The sequence below is a fragment of the Euwallacea fornicatus genome, chromosome 12 (assembly GCF_040115645.1).
Source record: "Euwallacea fornicatus isolate EFF26 chromosome 12, ASM4011564v1, whole genome shotgun sequence".
NCBI classification, from domain to species: Eukaryota; Metazoa; Arthropoda; class Insecta; order Coleoptera; family Curculionidae; genus Euwallacea; species Euwallacea fornicatus.
This window is the reverse complement of record NC_089552.1, coordinates 3325227-3345283: the sequence shown is the minus strand read 5'-3', so window position 1 is coordinate 3345283 and position 20057 is coordinate 3325227. Positions and strand designations below refer to the sequence as shown.

General features: G+C 35.1%; 2 protein-coding genes across 5 annotated transcripts in view; one reads left to right on the top strand and one right to left on the bottom strand.

Moving 5' to 3' along the window:
- Wwox (WW domain-containing oxidoreductase) overlaps window positions 1-20057 on the bottom strand; it is a 108596-nt gene that overhangs the window by 371 nt on the left and 88168 nt on the right. For 2 of the 3 annotated variants that reach the window (XM_066288341.1, XM_066288340.1), the window contains exons 2-8: window positions 5964-6021; window positions 5106-5224; window positions 1138-1288; window positions 776-1007; window positions 500-716; window positions 281-445; window positions 62-219 (exon numbers count right to left, since the gene is read on the bottom strand). In XM_066288341.1, coding sequence (XP_066144438.1) covers window positions 62-219; window positions 281-445; window positions 500-716; window positions 776-1007; window positions 1138-1288; window positions 5106-5224; window positions 5964-6017 — 1096 coding nt within the window. In that variant the 5' untranslated portion in view covers window positions 6018-6021. Of the gene's footprint in view, window positions 1-61; window positions 220-280; window positions 446-499; window positions 717-775; window positions 1008-1137; window positions 1289-5105; window positions 5225-5963; window positions 6022-12633; window positions 12842-20057 lie in introns of those variants that run through there. The other variant, XM_066288339.1, reaches the window with a different exon arrangement.
- Window positions 8476-20057, top strand: part of LOC136342477 (E3 ubiquitin-protein ligase RBBP6-like) — a 42610-nt gene continuing 31028 nt past the window's right edge. For both annotated transcript variants that reach the window (XM_066288324.1, XM_066288325.1), the window contains exon 1: window positions 8476-9136. In XM_066288324.1, the coding sequence (XP_066144421.1) occupies window positions 9088-9136 (49 nt within the window). In that variant the 5' untranslated portion in view covers window positions 8476-9087. The remainder of the gene's footprint in view (window positions 9137-20057) is intronic.

Sequence of the window (20057 nt, the reverse complement as noted above, 5' to 3'; positions counted from 1 at the left end):
AGGTCTACATCAGTAGAATAATCTCTTTTAGAGAAACAAATGTTCTATTTGTGATGCTTACCAGTTACTCCAACTAATTCAGGGGCAGTGGCGCAATACACTGAAGTCGATGCCGCTTGTTGCAGGCTCTTGGTAAAGGGCCTTACCAGAGCAAACAGAATTTTGTACAAACACCAGTACCTGCTCAGCTTTGAATGAACCATATTTCCAGGGTGGAGACTATTTTTCCATTAAAAAAAAAAAACTCTTAATTCTTCTTCAAGCCGTCATATTCACCTACCTAAACACAGATACGCCTCTACTTTGAAGATTTTTCGCCAACTGTCTGCCAAACAAAACATTGCAGAGCTTGGAATTATTATACGCGGTCATGTCCCAGTAATGACGAGCTGTTTCAGGTGACAACGTTAGAGGAGTTATAGATTCTAACGTGAGGTTAGCAAATCTGAGAAAAAAATATCTTCTTTCTAAAGGGTAGAGGTAGAAAACATTAAAATACCTGTGAGATTCCGATGAAACTATAACAACCCTGGATCCTTGCACAAGCAGCGGGTCTAATAGCAAAGTTAAGTAAAAATGGGACAAATGGTTGACTTGGAAAGTCATTTCCAAACGGTCCCAGGTTTTAGAGAATGGCAGTCCGAACACCCCAGCATTTAAGATTAATATGTCAACTTGTTGGAATTTGCTTTTTATGGTGTTACAAAATTGTACGACTGAAACCAAATCAATGGAATTCTTTAGTATTTGTTAAATTTGAATTGGTATGAGATACCAGAGTCTAGAGAGCACAGATCCAACTCTATAGGAATACAGTTGTCGGCAATATTTAATGGTTCATTTCTGCAAATGAGCTGAATGGCCTTTTCGGCGGCTGGTAAGTTCCTGCATGCGAAAACTACAGTGCACCCGTGTTTTGCCAGAGATCTGGCAGTCTCGAAGCCGATTCCTGAATTTGATCCGGTTACAATAGCCAGTTTGCCTGATAGATCTTGGCCAATCAGCACCTAAGTAAGAATGCTTCAAGTGATTCAAAGGGTGTAGAAATGTATGTACCTATGAGAAATTCTAAGTTACATTTACAAAACCGACGTTCCAGACTATTATTTGGTTGAATGCATATGATCCAATACTTACTGCAAGGGCTGTGCTGGATGCATCAAAACGCTGCCTGAAATCATTGACATGTTCCTTTTCCTCAATGGCAAATGCTAATCGAGGATCCGTATATGTGGTACTTCCATCTATATGATTGACAAAAACTATTTTGCCATCAGGAGAAACTACTCTAGAAAATAGAGTAACGAAAGTTTTATGAATATTGCGAATTATACTTGGTGTTAAAAAATTGTGGTTGTTTAAATTTTTTTTTAATAATGGAAAATCTTAAATTTTATAATGACAACAAATGGGGGTATTAAGGCTGACTTTGGCTTACCACACCTCACAAATGATGCCTCTGACACGGTAGTACTTTAGATTCACCTGAAATTGTTATAAATACCTCACTCGTATACGATGCATACAATATTTGTACAAGATACATGAAAAGACCGAAATTGGGCTGACTTTATCATAAATAATATTTTTAATAATATGGATACGGTGCTAAATGTTGAATTTCTTATGTCTATTCTAAAGGGCACTTTGCTCTTCAAGTATTTCATAAAAAATGAGTGATCGCGTGTTCTTAGCGACCAAAATTAAAAAAAAATCTACCACATATTATATTTCTGGTATGATGCATTGATTGTTAAATTCTGAAGTTCTGATGTCCATTCAAAAATACATTTCTGTCTTGTAATATTTCACAAAAACCAATTGAGTAAATATCTAGAGTGACCTAAATTCAACAAAACCTGCCACAAATGATATCTCTGAGATCGTGCATACCCTTCTATATCATGAACTTCTTACGTCCATTCTAAAGGACACTTTCCTCTTGTAATTTTTGACAAAAACATATTAATAGCATATTTAGAATGATTAACGTTCGAAAAAACATGCCATAAATAATGCCTCTGAGTGCATGCATATACTATCACTTGCTAAATTTCTTATGTCCATTCTAAAAGACACTTGTTTCTTGCAATTTTTGATAAAAACCAATTGATCGGCTATCAAAAGTGGTCAAAGTTCAACTAAACTTGCAACAAATGATACCTCTGAGACTGTTCCTACATTGGAGAATTTTGAACTCTTTATGTCCATTCTAAAGGACACTTTCCTCTTGTAATTTTTAACAAAAACCAATTAATCGCATATCTAGAATGATTAAAATTCGACGAAACTTGCCCCAAATAATCCCTCTGAATACATGCATATACTGTTACTTGCTGAATTTCCTGTGTCCATTCTAAAGGACACTTGCCTCTTGCAATTTTTGATAAAAACCAATTGATCGGCTATCAAAAGTGGTCAAAGTTCAACTAAACTTGCAACAAATAATACCTCTGAGACTGTTCCTACATTGGTGAATTGTGAACTCTTTATGTCCATTCTAAAGGACACTTGCCTCTTGTAATTTTTAACAAAAACCAATTAATCGCATATCTAGAATGATTAAAATTCGACGAAACTTGCCCCAAATAATCCCTCTGAATACATGCATATACTGTTACTTGCTGAATTTCCTGTGTCCATTTTAAAAGACACTTGCCTCTTACAATTTTTGATAAAAACCAATTGATCGGCTGTCAAGAGTGGCCAAAATTCAACTAAACTTGCAACAAATGATGCCCCTGAGACCGTTCCTATATTGGTGAATTGTGAACTTTTTATGTCCATTCTAAAGGACACTTCCCTCTTGCAATTTTTCACAAAAACCAATTAATCGCATATCTAGAATGATTAAAATTCGACGAAACTTGCCCCAAATAATCCCTCTGAATAGATGCATATACTGTTACTTGCTGAATTTCCTGTGTCCATTTTAAAAGACACTTGCCTCTTACAATTTTTGATAAAAACCAATTGATCGGCTGTCAAGAGTGGCCAAAATTCAACTAAACTTGCAACAAATGATGCCCCTGAGACCGTTCCTATATTGGTGAATTGTGAACTTTTTATGTCCATTCTAAAGGACACTTCCCTCTTGCAATTTTTCACAAAAAGCAGTTGATCAATAATCAAAAGTGGTCAAAGTTCAACTAAACTTGCAACAAATGATGCCTCTAAGACCGTGTATACAATACTAAATTTTAAATTATGTGCGTCCATTCTAAAGGACACTTCCCTCTTGTAATTTTCGACAAAAACCGACTGATCGGGTATTTAGAGTAAACGGAATTCAACCAAATTTCGCACAAACATTGTGCCTGAAACCATGCATGCACTGTAAAACTTCAAACTTTGCATGTCCATTCTAGGGGACACTTTCCTCTTGCAATATTTCATAAAAACCGACTGCGCGAGTACCTAGAAGGAGCGAAATTCAACCAAACTAGTCAAAAATTATATCTCCAACACCATATATATACCACTAAATTCTGAAGCATATGCGTTCATTTTAAAGGACACTTCCCTCTTGCAATTTTTAACATAAACCAGTTAATCAGGTATCTAGAGTGACCAGTTTCATTCAAAATTGCCACAAATGATGACTTTCAGACCGTGCATATATCTTTAAAATCTAAACATTTTATGTCCATTCTAAAGGACACTTTCCTCTTGCAATATTTCACAAAAATCGATTGCGCTGGTATCTAAAGTGAGTGAACTCTAACTAAATTAGCCAGAAATTATGCCTTTAAGATTGTGTTTACACTACTAAATTTTGATTAATTTATTTTCATTCTAAAGGGCACTTCCCTCTTGCAATTTTTGACATAAACCAATTAATTGGGTATGTAGAGTGGCCCAAGTTCAATTAAACTTGTCATAAATAATGCCTCTGAGGCAGTTCACAAATTGTTACATTTTTAACTTTTTATTTCCATTACAAAAGGACAATTTTCTCTCTAGCAGTATTTAAAAAAAACCTATTACTCGTATATTTAAAGTCGGCGGAATTGACTGGAACCGTTTGGTCACAAGTTACAGACGTGGAAATAAGGATTGATTCACACATTACACTTCTCTGTGCCGACACAGTCAATACTTATTTCCTGGGCCATACTGGTCTTCGACAACGATCCTTATATAAGTACCGACTGATAGACATAGGGGGCTTTTTTCTCACGGATATACAGGGCGCAGAAAAATTTCCTACAAAATGTTCGTCGGTTTTCAGTTTTTTTGTTTATAAAAGAGTTGTAGAGTATTTTCGGAAAATTCCGATTTTCTTACAAGTTACTTTATTTGGTGAAAATACCACGGTCGATAAATTTAATCTAAAAGCTCATTGTTTGTAAAATCTGTAACGTAGGCTGATAGTTAACAAAATATTCCTACTCTATACTGCATAAGAGTGGTAAAAACTTTCACGAGAAACTGTTCCAGTTTCCGTTAATTGCGGCGGCATCGCAGATGTACAGGCATAAGAAGTACTTAGATTATAAGGCCACTAAACAATAGAGTGTAGTGAGGACAAGACTATGTATTTTACATTACAAAATCTAGGCTATTCTTCAAATAGCATTAAAAAGCCCCAAGATTTTTATTTCCAAAGAAAATTGCAGAATGACAAAACAACATCGATCGGAAACCGTGTTGTGTTAAAAAAGAAATTGGTTATAACTAAATGCACATAAATAATTTAGGAGGAAAGGAGATTCGGTTCTTAAGGCAGCTGATGGTTCATTTATTTAAAAAATTAAATCGGTGGGAAAGTGAGTCGTGCTTTCTACTTCCCACAGTGCAAAAGAACAGAAGAAAAGCTTTGAGGCTACTTTTGACGAATATGACAATATAATCAACGTCTAGGACAGAGACAGAGACAAAAACTCGGAACTTAGGGACCAGATTAAACAAGTTGGCCTCATGGTCAAATCATAAGATGATTTTTCACACATCTGCATCGAAAATGCTGTGCTTTTGACCATGAGTCTACTAGTATTTTTTAATTATTTTGTAGAGTACTATGACTCTCTGATGACATATTAGTTTTAAATACCAGTATTAGTATATTTTGCATAATTTCACATAGCTACTTGCATTGGACTAACCTTTCCCACCCAAATGGGAGTCTACCAGCTACTCGCTTCTTCTTTCCAGTTCTAGGATGTCTCCATTGAGTGTTTTTGGTTAAATGATTGGCATAATACACTGAACCATCTATAGTTACCTATAACAAAAACATGTGTTGTGCTTGTATATTTTATATTATACATAAATAACATAACATTCCATAGCATAATCTATAATACGCTGCAGAATATTAAACTTAACTTTTCTATAAAACCATACAATGTCAAAAAACAAGTAAGAAATAATGTAAAATATACCAATCAATACATTCACTATAATAGTTCTTAACAAAATTTGCAATGCATGTTGTTAAATTAGTTATTCAGCAAAAAAATAAATTGAAATTATTTTCAACGATTAGATAAATAAACAATTAAAAAGAGACGTAAATAGCTAGGTAATAGCTGAGTAAATACACACAAAAATTATCATTATTAACCAAAATATGTAAATATTATTGAGTTCACAGAATACATATATATATATTAAAATAAATGGTAAAATGACATTATATTACACAAAAATGATGCATTCCAGAAAACAATTTGGTTCTCGATTTGATGAATTTCTAATGAAACCATGGCAAACTAGTGGTGAACCAGCAACGAAAAAAGGATAACTGTGGGTGAAAGGAACTTATCAACTAATAAAATTGCTATTGGAAAATGAGGTAAAGAAGACACTGTAAAGGTATTGAATGATCATGTATTCAAAGTACAGAGAGGTAACATTAGGGATGAAAATGGGTAAAACAAGAATCTGTATGAGGCAATTGTACTGTTGCATCTCCCATTGTATAAAGCAGAGTGCATTCTAAAGAGAAAAGCAGGCCTTACCCGCTCCTCCCAACCAGGAGGTAATTCATCTTCGCTGTCCTCTTCAAAATCCATTTCCCTAATTAATGATAAAAAAGTATTAAATTATTAATATGGTGTAACCTCATAAAATTTAATATAGTAAATACAAAAAGAATAACAAAATTATATTGTAAATAAAAATCAGCTGATGCATGAGTGACGTTGTCATGTTACTTAAGGTGCGACACATGTATATTAAGTTGCCTACCCTACAAATTAATTAAAGCGAATAAAAAATCCCAAATGAAATTACAGGGTTTCTCAAAAGAAGCGACCCCTTTGTTCAACTTTAGAATTAGAAAAAAAGCTGATGCAGTAATGTAAAAATTAGGAATCAATAAACGTACAATTAGTTGTCTTAATTCACAATAATTTATGATGTAAATGGACATACGACAAAATAAAATAAAAACGTTTACTAAAAGCGCTTAAGCCAATTATTGCAGTTTATATTATTTGATATATTAAGATTAATAGTATATTATTCCACGAATGATGCAAATAGCAGTTGCTGTCACTGAGGTAATGTTTGCGAATTATAGAAAATTATTTTTGATGAGTAAAACACTATACTTTTTCTGTGATCATAAATGATTCAAACGGTAATTAAAGTATTAAACAATTTCATTATTATTCACATCACAAATCAACACAACAAACAATTCGAATAATGTCATTCGATAGCTTTAAAACTGGACAGCGCAATTTGCATATTTCTTCCTAACATCGTAGACGAATTGCAGATGTGAGTACTTGGCAACATCCCTTGGCGCAATTGAGAGTAATTAGGCATTTTAGTATGCTAAATTTCTCGGATTTATATATGATGCTTTTTGAGATGCTAAGCCTCTCTGTGGCTTGTGAATAACCCTGTATAGTAACTTTGTACTCTGTAATCGTCTCAACTATAATCATACATGAGAAGTGCTCTCAACTGTAATCTACTACTCATATGTTACGTTTGAATATAATAAGCAGGTACTACGTATATTTACTTATCTATACAGATACATGTGGTAGCTATAATTTTTGAATGTGAAAAACAACTGTAACAAATCACGGGCGAAACATACTTTCATTATCTACCTATACAGATGGTTCACAAACTTAGCTGTCAAAAAATGAAAACCCTGTATCTAGATGTGCAATAAACATGAAAATTGCATGTTTCAAAGCACAAGTTATGGTTTAAAATCAGTATTGTTGTAGATTGTTTAATATTCCTGCTATGTGAAAAATAACTTATTTTTTGAATTTGAAAAATTTGAGATGAGCCTCAGATTAGTTACCCAGGTAGGTTCTTCCTGTAGAACTTGAGATACTTGAGATTTTCGTCAATAGTTTAGTAAAACTAACTCTATTTTATATTTTTTCTTTAATTTAATTTGAGAAAACGTCTGATATACAAGTAGTGATTTTAGGTGTAGCGCAATTGCTTACAATTCTCAGTTAAAATCAATCGATATTTGTATACGACACTCACTAAGGGTTCAGATTAAGAACTTTGTTAACATTTTGGTTACAAATTCGTTACAACTCCCGTAACCACGGACAAAATCATTAGAACACGAAAAATTATACAACTATTATAACATGTACAGATTGTGAATATATTGACTTTACGAAATACAAGAAATTGAGTTTCAACACCATGAAAATAAACTAAAAAGAATGAGAGGAAGCGCTATCTCTATCATTTGTTTATGTTTTTATGAACTTTTCGACGGATTTTCTCCCCCTTGCTTTTAAATTTAGAGAGGTCCTAAAAACTAATAAAAATAACGAAAACACTAACAAATCCTTAAAATCAGAATTTGCTCCTGCGAATTTATTAAGTGAAGACATGAAAATGCCGTGGAATTAGTCAGTGAGGATAAACTGCATCTACGGTTTCATAGATTAAAGAAAGAACACGTGGAAGAAACGAATTATGAGAACTGAAACCACTGGCGACAATTCCCATCAACCGGCTGTAATCAAATCGGGAGAAAAATTTTTGTTTTGGTTCCAAAAGTGGGTCATATTATTAATATCTCTTCTTTTAATTTCTATTATTTTTTTTTATTTCTTGTAGATTATTTAGTTTTGAACATGCTGTTAAAACATGTTCCCTAAAAGGAGTTTTTGAAATACGTGCCCAGCTTGAATTTTTTCCCATTACAGTTTTCAAGATCGTCAAACTTTAGCAGGATAATATCAAATAATTAGGTCTCTGCGGTAATTGGAACACCATGAACTCTGAAACTGACCACTAATTACTCGTGGGTCTTTCGAGATATTTTTGTATTAAAATCGAATGTAAGTGTCCACTCCTGCTAGATCCATACGCTTCTTCCGCATTATCCTCACCCCTCTCCAGCTTCCTCTTCCGCCTTCAGCAGGACTGCTACGGCAGGATCACACTGCTGATACGAGTTTGCCCGATGTCACACGAAAGCCAGAAATATATCCTCTTCGGGACCGTTGCAAGCCATACTAAGGTTAGTATGTCTATAGCTTTATCGGTCTAGAACCGTTCAGTCGATATTATGCTGCTATCCGCCCTACTACGCAACGCTAAAGCTGCTGCTCACTAAGAACAATTACGTAACATTATGTCACCGCTACATTGAAGTTCCCTACTATATTTCGTAGGCCACCGTCGCTACGAGAAGTCTCACGGTATTGCTATGTGATTTCGATTTGTGATAATTTTCGACACGCGGGTTCTGAGGACGGTCCAATTTTTTTTGGGACAGGAGAAGTTACTTAATTCGAATGGGAAGACTGTTTTTACTCTATTTTATAGTAATTCATTTAATTGATTGTAAAGTCACATTTTTGTGCAGCTCAAAAAACACGTGATTTTTTTTTTTTTTGAAAATTTTAAGCTAACATTTAATTCGGTTCTAATCGCTTTTCAATATCGACTCGACATACTTAAAAAAAAAAAGAATATTCCTTTCTTCCGTACAAAAAAAAATCGTGCTAAAAGGACGTTCTGAAGGACAATTAAATATCATGGTGCTATAACGAAACGAGAAACCAAATAATTTTTACGCGAGGGTGGCCGATGAGAAGGAGAAACTCGGGGTTGGAAAGCTCGGTAGTGTTTTGAGGTAAAATGGGAAAACGGGCGAGGAAGACTAGGTGGCGAGCTTTGGACATTGCTGGTAAGTTCCCACTTTTTATTCACTTTTTCTGATTTGAAAAATTTGTATCAAGCACATCCTGCAAGAAAACGTGTGTCAAAACATGAGTAAATGCACAATAAGTAGTCATGCGGTTTTCCACCTAAACTACACTTGATTGATCGCCTCCGATTTTGGAGTATCGATTTTTATCAAGACTTTTCCTGTATTTAATAGATAATGGATTACCAAATAAAATATCGGCAACGACGCATTTTACTTTCATTAAAAAAAAACATTGGCGAGACATGGGATGTCTCCATTTCCATTAGTCAATTATTAGCCAATGATGCCGAGATTTGTCAAATTTCCTGGCCTCACTAAAAGTTTTGTTAGAGATAAGTTTTGCTTCAGGCAAAAGTGTAATTCCATTCAGTATACCGGGTGATAGCATATGCTTTGCCCACGGAATTTCTCCGTTACTGAGAAAGTTGAACCTGCGAGACTTACAATCTGAAATATAATTGTACAGTTAAAGCTCTATTTATTGGCACCTCTGAATTGGGGACGACTTGAAGTAAAAGATAATTTTTAGGACGCTGTATTTTATAATGGAGGTTTTCTGGTATCTCGTGCTAAAACATGGAAATGTGTGTTCAATTATTTATTAATACCGCATATTCATACCGTTGCTCTACGTGCCGATTTTAAAATTCTGACAAACCTGTAACGAATTATTTTATGGTTCTTTGTGGTTTTTCTTGATTGACATAAACTGTCTCTGCCAGCGCAGAAAAAAAAAACTAAAAATTTGATGATTATTTTATGGCCTTTTGACATTTTTAGATCGCAAAAAATGCTATTTCTCGTGCCTTACTTGAATATAAAGCAGGAGTATTTCATAACACCATGAAAATAACAACATAAAGTAGCAATTAATCGTAAGAAAAAAAAGTTAATTTTTTTTTGCATAATCGTTTCCCTGTATTTATTAAGTATATCTGTATGCAGTGTTATTGGGTTTTATATTATTTTTTTGCAATAATTACTTCGTACTACGTTTTATTTTTCTCAAATATGTTCCTGTTTAAATGTATCTAGGGCGTCTCGTTTTTTCAATCATTTACATCATTACACCAGAAATAGTGGATGTTAAGAAATATATACGGTCTAACATATCATCATAGGGACATTTCAAGGGGAGATAGTGTTCTATCAAATAATAAAAAAATACTAATAGACCCACGGCCGAAATGGGGTCTTAAAGAGATTAGGTGTATAAAATCACTCCTTTCCGCGGTATGAGACCACCTTGTTTTTTTGGAATTCCGTAAAGACTTTAAGAATTTTTTTTCGTAGTTATATACTTTTTATGTTCAAATTTCAATAATAAGAATGAGGCTAACAAGCCCTTACATATATCGCTGATAAGGGTTTTTAAGCCCTTTGAGAAAATAACGATATGGCGTGCGTAAGAATTTATGAACTTACCCTACATAACTCGCAAACCTATGACGATAGATTATTTCTTGATAGGTCGCAGTATCGTGTTGTGAGGGTAAAAATCATCAAAGTTACGATTTGCATTCATAAAATTGCAAATATGTATAACCTTAGAAATGTGTTCCTATTTTCGGAAGAACGGTGAAAGAGAAAGCTGGTTTTGAACCGGTTAAAAGTTTCTTGTAAAATCCTTTGAAACTTTGACTATTTAAAAGTATCTCGATCTCTCACCGTTTCAAAGATTCCAACTCCGATTTGGACCAAAGAGCATGTTTTAGACTCGCTTCATTCAGATTGCTTTGCAGGATTCGCAAATCCCCATCGACAATTAAAAATCGCAAAACCTTTCCCTTTCTTCCTCTCGTTCCTAACCTGAAGTAACCAGAATTATTTAACATTACTCTTCGATAAAGAGCTGCCGTGGTTGCTTCGAATTACCAAATTGTCTTGCGTAATTTTAAACTGCCTTTCTCTGGTTCGAGCCGTTAGGAACTTAACTATCATTAGACCCAGGAAGACCCAATTTTGATTCACCATTACTCAGTGTACCTAACAATACTGAAAACACGCGCTTTTAACTCTGAAATGGACGCTCGTTCACTCTTTTCTGAAAAAAACTTTAAACACTGGAACAACTTTTAATTTCCATTTTTCCGCTTTTTAGATCAGTCACCCCTTGACTTCAGGTATCGAATTTATATTTGAATTGGATGAATTCAAAATTCGAGGGGTGCATATTTGATGTGTGGAGCGCAAAACTGGCCCAAGCTAAAATTTTCATTTATGGAGAAAACCGTCTTTGAACTTTTTTCATTTTAAAATTTCTTACGCGATCCTGTTGTAACTTGTCACTTAAACAGTATTTTGTTCTTTAGTACCGCTCAAAAAAGTGTTGAGCCACTAGCGCGTAGTGAAAGTCTGAATTGTTCAGTGCTTTTTTGTAGTCATGACACCATATACTAAATTTTGTGAGTAGAGCCGTTTTCACATTCAACGGCTCATTGATGAGGGGTCTACACTTCCAACCAATACACCAGAAGCCCCCTCGGTCATTTACATGGAACCCCCCCTAAAAGTAGATGACGGCACAGAAACAGGAAGTTCTTAGATGTTGTATTGAGACAGGTGAAGAGAATGTGAGTTCTCACGAATTTTGGGTATGTAAGTCAACGACTTTCAAAGGCTGGAAACTGCCGTTTAAGTGATAAAAAGAGGGGCCATATATTGTCGTTATCTCAGTGTCAACAGAGCTGAGAAGCAGTAATTTCGGCTGCAGACCAGAGAATTGGAAGGATCTCTTGAACGAAAAAACCAAACATGAGTAAGGGATTTAGATTACAGTATTGGAAGTTTATAAGAATTTGTGTACTTTTTTTTTGAAAATTATACTACAGGATTTAAATATGACTTAGTCAAAATCCCTTTGTATGCACGTGGAGCATGTTATGTTATACTCAGGTACAAACCAGTAAACAACACTTCAAGTCCACTTTTTTCTGTAGTAAGAGATTACAATCCCTTCAGGACTCGCCTCTTTTGGAAGGTGATTAACCTCCGGTTAAGTATAATGAGAACGATTTTTTTTTGCCTAATCTTCTAGGAAATTTAGAATCGGTATTGAAATCTCGATTTAAATTCTGTTGCCCGGAGGACAATATAACGAGGTCAAAGGTTTGCTGCATAAGCACAATGGTTTGAGGCAGGAGGTCATTGGTGGTGCTATTTAAATAATTAGAGTTTTAGGATTGTGGAAAAATATTACGCATTAAGCCAATGACAAATTGGCTCCCTCAGTCTTGAGTGATATAAGACGATCGTCAAGTATACATAGTTGCAGGAGTTGTGTGGCAGCTAATAATACTTTAAAGAATAGTATATAAGCTAATTATAATGTCAGTGGGAGAGGCGAGAGCCAAAATCTAGTACAACGTGTAATGTGTTGGGTACCCATATTTTTATGAAAAATTAATTATTATGCGCTTATAAGCATCTCTCCATCACAGGCTTTTTATCTTTACATTGTATGGTGTACTTACCTGAATAAATATTTGCCCGCGATTAGATGCTGACATCTCCAAGACAGTTCGTTTAGACCTTTTGCAGCAATGCTAGAGATAAGGCACCTTTGGGTACCTGGACAGAGCCGCATGCAAAAGAGAATAACCGTACTTATACAAACAGATAATTTAAATAATATGTGTCCTTCTATGTCATAACCCATTGTTCGAACGGTTACGTTCAACTGCACATAATTACGTTAACCATAAAGAGTAGCAACAAAAAGATTTTTCATTGCAGTGCGCCTGCTTTATTCATTCACAAATTTCTATTTGTCTAATAGCTGGAATGGGAATAGTCACGCGACGAAACTTGTCCGTGGGAAATTAATTAATAAAATCGACATTAGCTTGTATAATGTCCAGTTTTAATATAAAATATGCAGAGTCAGGGAATTTACATAATGTGTACAGTTTAACGAATATGTAATGGGTATTTCACATAGAGCGAAATATTGAAATTCAATGTGCATCACAGAGAATAAAAAAATTTATGTAAGCAGAGGCCTCGGAAAGAATCGTTTTGAGTTACGTACAGTCAAATGGGGGTCAAAATCCAAAATTCATCTCATCAATTCCTTTTTCCAGTTTTAACGGTTCTTGAGATGTTTTGTTCAAATTCGCGAGGTGAATTCTCTTGCCTGAGCCCCCTCCAAAACCATTCTAGCCTTGAAAGGCAGCACTGTTAATTTCTCGCAATTCACCCTGGAAGTTCCCGTGTCGTCCGCTGTTGATCCGATCCGAAATACAAGAAGTACCCTTTAGCCTCCTGTCAGTCCTGTCTCTGAAGCTACACCTTCCTTAATTTAATTGATAAGATCTCCGAGATCTGAACTAACTTTAATCATCCAAAGACACATCAAATATTTAATTTTAGAACTAGAATCAATATTAAGAGGTTTATTAAGAACCGAGTTTTCAACGCCCGGTTAAGCAGCGACGACTGCAATGTTTTTCAAGCTGAAGTTATGGATTAACTCTCTTGCGCATTGGACAGGGACACTTTGATTATTACCATTGATTGTAAATTACCCGCGGTAAGAAGAGGATTCCCGAAGGGCCCAATTTTCAAGGTTCTGTTAACTTTAACATCGACCTAGTTTTTACAGAAACAAAGAATCGGGCCAACACCTATGCTCTATTTCAACATTCCTATCGAAAATAGCCTGCGGTTAATATTGCCAGCACACTAATAATTTGGCCCTCAAAAACGATTTTTTAATATCCTGCTAAGCTGCCTGTGAAGTAATTTTCAGTCAAGGCTAGCCATCAGTTAAAGTATGTTAGTTAAAGTGTCTATATCAATAACGCAGGTGTGTCAGGTAGTTGCCCTTACTTAACTATTGGTTAAGAATTAACTTCAGCATGAAAACCATGTCATCTACCAGTTAGTTATTATCTGGCAGCTGTGGCTTCTTATCTAGACGCGGAAAGCCACTGTACAGGTGGCTGATTCAGCGAGTTAGCAACTTTGGCACTAATAGCTGATCTTTCTATCATTCGTTATCTTCAATAAGATTAGGGGTACCTTCTCATTGTCCTGATATTATCGGTTTAAAACTATACGAATGGTTGAAACGCTGGTATTTTAAATACAACACCCTGTATATTTTTGAAAATAATTTTGATAACTGTGTAATCTGAATATTGATTTTCAAAAGGTATCTTTTTAGCAAATTTGGTAAATTTCAAGCTGACCGAAACCCTGTTTCAGATTACAATAATTTCTTTTTTTTTCTTCTGCACTTTTTGAAAAATTCTGTTTCTTTTTGAGTCGCTTTACGCCAGTGATGTTTATATGATTTTTTAGATTGATTCGTGGATAATTGTAAGCCGAAGTAGTGACCGTACAGGGTGTCCCATTGGGAATGCCATCGGTCTGCTACGGAAAAATTGTAACCAGGGAAATTTTTTAAAATTTCAATTATACCATAAAGTCGATAAATACATCGTTTTACCTGAAATATTTTTAGGTCGACGGCCCTTCCTGCTATAACCGAAGTAGGTGCCAAGTAATATCATGTGTACTTTAGTAATATTTGCACATCTAATAGTACCAAAGCAATAAACTTAAGTCTGGATGACTTGGTCTTTCCAGTGCACTTTTATCTTCTTACACCTGTGTTAAAGCTCAGTTCCTCCCAGAGTTTTTTCATAATTTCCATGCCGACAAGAACTTTTCTATAGTATATATATTTGACCGTCCAGATAGCAAGACTTGAACCTGAGCGATTTTATAATGGAAGCAACGTTGATAACTTTCCCGAGTGCTTGAGTTGTGATTACCAAATAACACGAACAAATTGGAATATTTCTGTTAAGTTTCCGCAGTAGCATAACTGTGAGAAGGACCTTCTCTTTTGACCACGCCATCAGTTTCGTTTCAGGTAAGACAGCCCCGATATTGAGTACTTCTAATTGGTAGCTCAAAACCATTTTCTATGTTCAATTCTTGTGGGTCCCAAAACTTAAATTTCTTAAATACCAACCCCAGAAATCGCAATGTTTTGTGTGATTAAAAATAAGGTATTCGCTCGTGTATCCACTTTATTTTCGACTTTAATCATCAGACACCGAAATCACATGGCTTCAGACATTTGACGTCTGTTCCGGCGTCCCATGATCTACCGCTGGACGGTGGAGTTATTTCTGGACAGACTCGGTAGAAACAGTATACGTGATTCGAAAATAGCTTACAAAGCTATTTGGGCGGACCGATCTGTGTGAAAAAACGCTTCTTATTCATGAAGCACGTGATTGAAACGCCTTTGGCTCGCTCACGTTTGTTTCACTATTTTTTCCTGGTTATAAATTATTAACCGGTTACAGCATGGGTATTTCATGGAACACTATTATTATACTATTTTATAGTGTTTCAGAGGTCCAAGGTTGAAAATGAAATTCAACTAATAACGCCAATAGAATAAAATAGAATTTCTGGCGCACTTTCATACTTTTTTAATAAGTAGACAACTTTCAGATGAAACAAGTGTTGCTTAGAGTTTAACACGTTTAAACTTGACTTGCCCCGTAGAATCAAAACAAATTAACCTATATAATTAGAAGTGCCTTTGACAAGACGAGTGGTATAAAAAAGGTTTATAATGGATTAGGATTGACGCAGAATGCAAATATTTACATCATGCAGTTAACTCATGAAATATGGTGTAATTAGTTATTATCTGTGTACAAGTTCCAAGTTGATTTTTAGGCCTGATCGTTAATTCGATTGTTAAGCGAAAGCTTCGACAAGAAGTAGCAAAATCAGGAAGTAATTTCTTGTTCTTTGTGTGATGCCCATAACAGAAACTCTAAAACATGCCTATTGTTGAATGGAAAGCTTCAGTTGGCATTGATCCAGAATCTATAAAAATACGCATAGAGTCTGGATAGTCCAGGGACCATGCAGAGGTCCTCAGGAATTTTCCGGTAGTCGGCTGATAATCAGAATATTCCAGGCATGTTCAATGCTTTTTTGCGGGTACCGCAGTAACGGACAAAGGGGGAAACTCTACACACTTTTCAGATATAGTTCAGCAGCCACTACTCGCATTTTATAATGTGTTCTGCCCCAATGTACCCATGGAGGTATTAGCAAATGGAATTTTCGTCATTTTTAACGGGAGTTGGAAGAGGTAGTCTCGGCTGGTAGTCATCCATGAATTTGTTCTAGTTCCCGAGATATTGCAATAATTTATCGTAAATGGGACAAATTGATGTTCGGAAAGTCAAATAGCAGATAAAATTATTTTAAACAAAGGAAACCTTTCTTAAACACAACTGATGGTTTCCTTTTTGGTGGAAGTACAAGGGAAACTCCTAAAATGCAAATGATGCTCTCTAAAATTTAATTGTTTTGCATTGCAAATGACGGTTTTCCAAGTTACACTAATAGTTTTTCAACGTTAAATTTGCAATAAAATTGGTTTGGAATCCTAGGAGTTAACCATTCTTGATTTGCAGCTTAAAACGTTATTAAGTTCCGTTACTTTAAGCTCAAATCACTAAAAAACTGGACTAACCCGAACCGTTTATTAGCAGGTCTTAGGGTTTTTACTAACTGAACCACATTCCTCTGACGTTTTTCTAAATTTTTTTCAAATCAGTTATGGTAAAATTATAGCATTTGTAATTTTCAAGGAAGATGTGGGAATAATAGCAGGTTATACCATAAGCTGTAATCGTCTATATTTCTCCTCGTATTAAGAGGATATGAATAACGTAACTTCTTTAGATTTCCTTCTAGATATGTCGTGCAAAGTAAGGCTTATGTATTGTACATTTTGGGTTTTTCAGTATTTTCTGGCATCTAACTTTTACTTATGAATGCATTTGAGTTCTTCTATAACTTAATTATTCTACATTTTTTCAATCAGCTATGGTAATATCATTTGATCAAAGAAGAAATATTGTGCACGATTAAGGCCTTGCATTGTATTAGAGATGAAATATCCATGTACTTCCACATTCATGAGTCCCAGATCATCGTGGGTCGTCAAAACTGTGCCACCGATTACTAGCGAAATTAGGACATTCTATGCAGATTTCACATTTTGTTATGGCCCAAAATGTGTGTTCATTTTCTAGAAAATGAGAAAGATTTCCAGGGTTTTGCCTCTACATAGGTCCGGAAATTTGATTCGCTCATATTGCAATAATCGTAAAACCTTTTAGTTGAAAGAATTACTATAATACTTAGCATCAAATTTAAGATATAAATATTAGCGATTCGGGCCCAACCGGAGGCCGGACGAGTCAATTGAGTCAAAAAAATCTTATTAGAAAAATGTGGACTCAATTGCTCTCACACTTAATCTGGATCATTTCAGCCTAATATTAATATTGAATATCATCCAGAATTAAAGAACAATGATCGAAGTGCCCCTGGCTCTTAGAGGCCAAGAAATATACGAGTAAGAGTGGCCAAAATTTTGCCCCTGGAAAGTGCCGCGTTGATTTGCGCACGGGAACGGCCTTGAACACACACGTGCGACAAAAGTCCGCTCGTAGCTCGGCAATGCGTGCGGTTAAAGTTTTGACCTTACACGTGCAGTAAAAAAAAATTTGGCTCGTAAGTCGTGCGGTAAAGTTTTACTTTCAGCTCTCAAATGAGTGCATTAAAGGATATTTATTAGCTGAGGTCTGAGGTACCTCTGCCGGTACTTCCATAGTATCAATTTATATTTCCAGAATTTTCCTCAAATAAGATTAGTAATTCTAACCGTTTTTTACAGTTTATTGGCAAAAGTAAAAAGGTCGAAACATAATTCTCGTTGCAGCTCACAAGGAGCCAATTCCTGGCTCGATGTAATATTCACGATCAATATCCCTTTTACAATTTATCTCTAGAAACAAGTTCGCCATTAATTAGATAGTAAAAGTTGTACAACGAATAATTTAGCTATCTCTAGCCGGCTTTTTCGGCTTATAAATTATTTGAAGTAATCCGCAGTTCGCTAGAAACATTAACAATGTTGGGGCACTGTCGCCGTAATGTAATAAATCACATCATAATATATTTTATAATAAAAAAAAAACAAAATATATGCTAACAGGCCGTGGAAAATTTGGATCATTTCCCAGCAATTTGCCGTCATATGTAACAGTGCTTGATTCAATACTACATGTGACTTTGGTGATGTCGGTTGCACCCATAAATTTCTGTGAATTTGAGCAAATACTTATTTAAAGGGAGTAGAAATAAATTTATTGTTTTCTTAGATACTATGTAAGTGATCTAAAAATAGATTATTTATATGCTTCGGTGTCACGGACCTCATAATGAAGGCGATCTTAATTTTATTACAGGAGGGTAACATGGACAATAGGGCCCTCGGAGGGAAAAAAGGGCAGATTCAGCTTAATACATCTGTGTGCGAAGGTGCTGCGTTCTTCTAGTAAAGAGCTTTAAGGTTGCTAAAAAAACGCATTGTTCTTGAATAATCCTGGAACGCATCGCATCATTTTCGTCACATTTGGCACAGTAATTTATACCGAACCTAGTCAATATCGGTCAAGATACATACAAATATCGGCACTACACTAACATGGCGTTACAAAAGTTCCTCATCTACCGGGTGGGTCAAAAAGATTTAAACTTGGCTAAGTTTAATCGTAACTTTTTGATGAGTAACAAGTCAGTTCCTCCTATTCTCTCCTCGTATGCACAATATTTTCCCAAAAATTTTTGATCTCGCCATTTATCTTGAAATTCCGAACCGTTCTGGAGCAATTCGAATTTTTATGAAGTAGAAATAAATCGTTCAATAAGTGATTCAGAATAGCCCTTAAGGTTTTATGGTCCAATTTACACGTCTCTTCTCTTTTGAGCCGAAGTAAAAAATCGAAGTGACACGATGTTACATCGTCAGTAAAAAAATCTCCAAAATCATATAGCATCTATATAAATTAAAAAGAAAACATGACTAGACATCTTTCTCATTTTTAGTGGATAGATATATGGACAAACAAATTAAAAATAATTGATCTTGTTTATTGTTCGTTCAAAGGTCAAAAACGTTGTGATTTTATTTAGGTGTAAACCGGTGAGGAATCTGATGATAAAGGAAGAGCTCATACAATAAATGGAATGACGGGGGTTGTAACCTAAAATTAAAAAAAAAATTAGATTGCTACTCAGAAAAAAGTCCTAAGCTTAGCAAACTTTAACTAATTTTTATCCACCTGGTACATGCCGGGCTTTCGCGTATCATCTCCCTATTCCGACCTCGAGCATAATGTTACAGGCGTTTCAAAACTATCTAGGAAAAAGGTATTTTTCAGTTTAATTCGAATTTCAACTATCGCGAAAACAAAGCAATTTGGCCTATAATCGAAGTGAGCTAAATCGGCTATTTTTAACTCGGGTGTTAGTGACACCCTTTTTTTCCATGCTATTCTCGGACATCCTGTATATGCTTATCTTGATAAATATATCTGAAAACACATTAATAAAACGTGAATTTTCACCAACAAATTATTATGCTTAATGAATCTCGTAATACTAGAACACTTGTCAGCACATACATAATGTGCACTCATGTTTATAAAACATCTATTAAAAGCTCGCAAAAAGCCAAAGCCCTAGCAGTTTTAAATAAAATTTGAGGTATAAATAGAGTATGGTTCTAACATCTAATGATAAAACTGGCTTTGACTGGTTCCCCTCATACCAATTCGTCCTCAAAATGGGTATTTGCTTATCCGAATCAACAGGTAAATTAAATTTTTTTGAGATTTTCTCGCGTTAGTGCAAGTGGTTGTGGTTTACTACAGATGTGTTCAAACAAAAGCTGAGGCGCAATTAATAGATTTATGGGAGCGATAAAAAGAGTTTACGACCTCATCTAAAAATGATTATATGTGGAGATTTTTATGTTAACACTGGTTGATATTATACAACA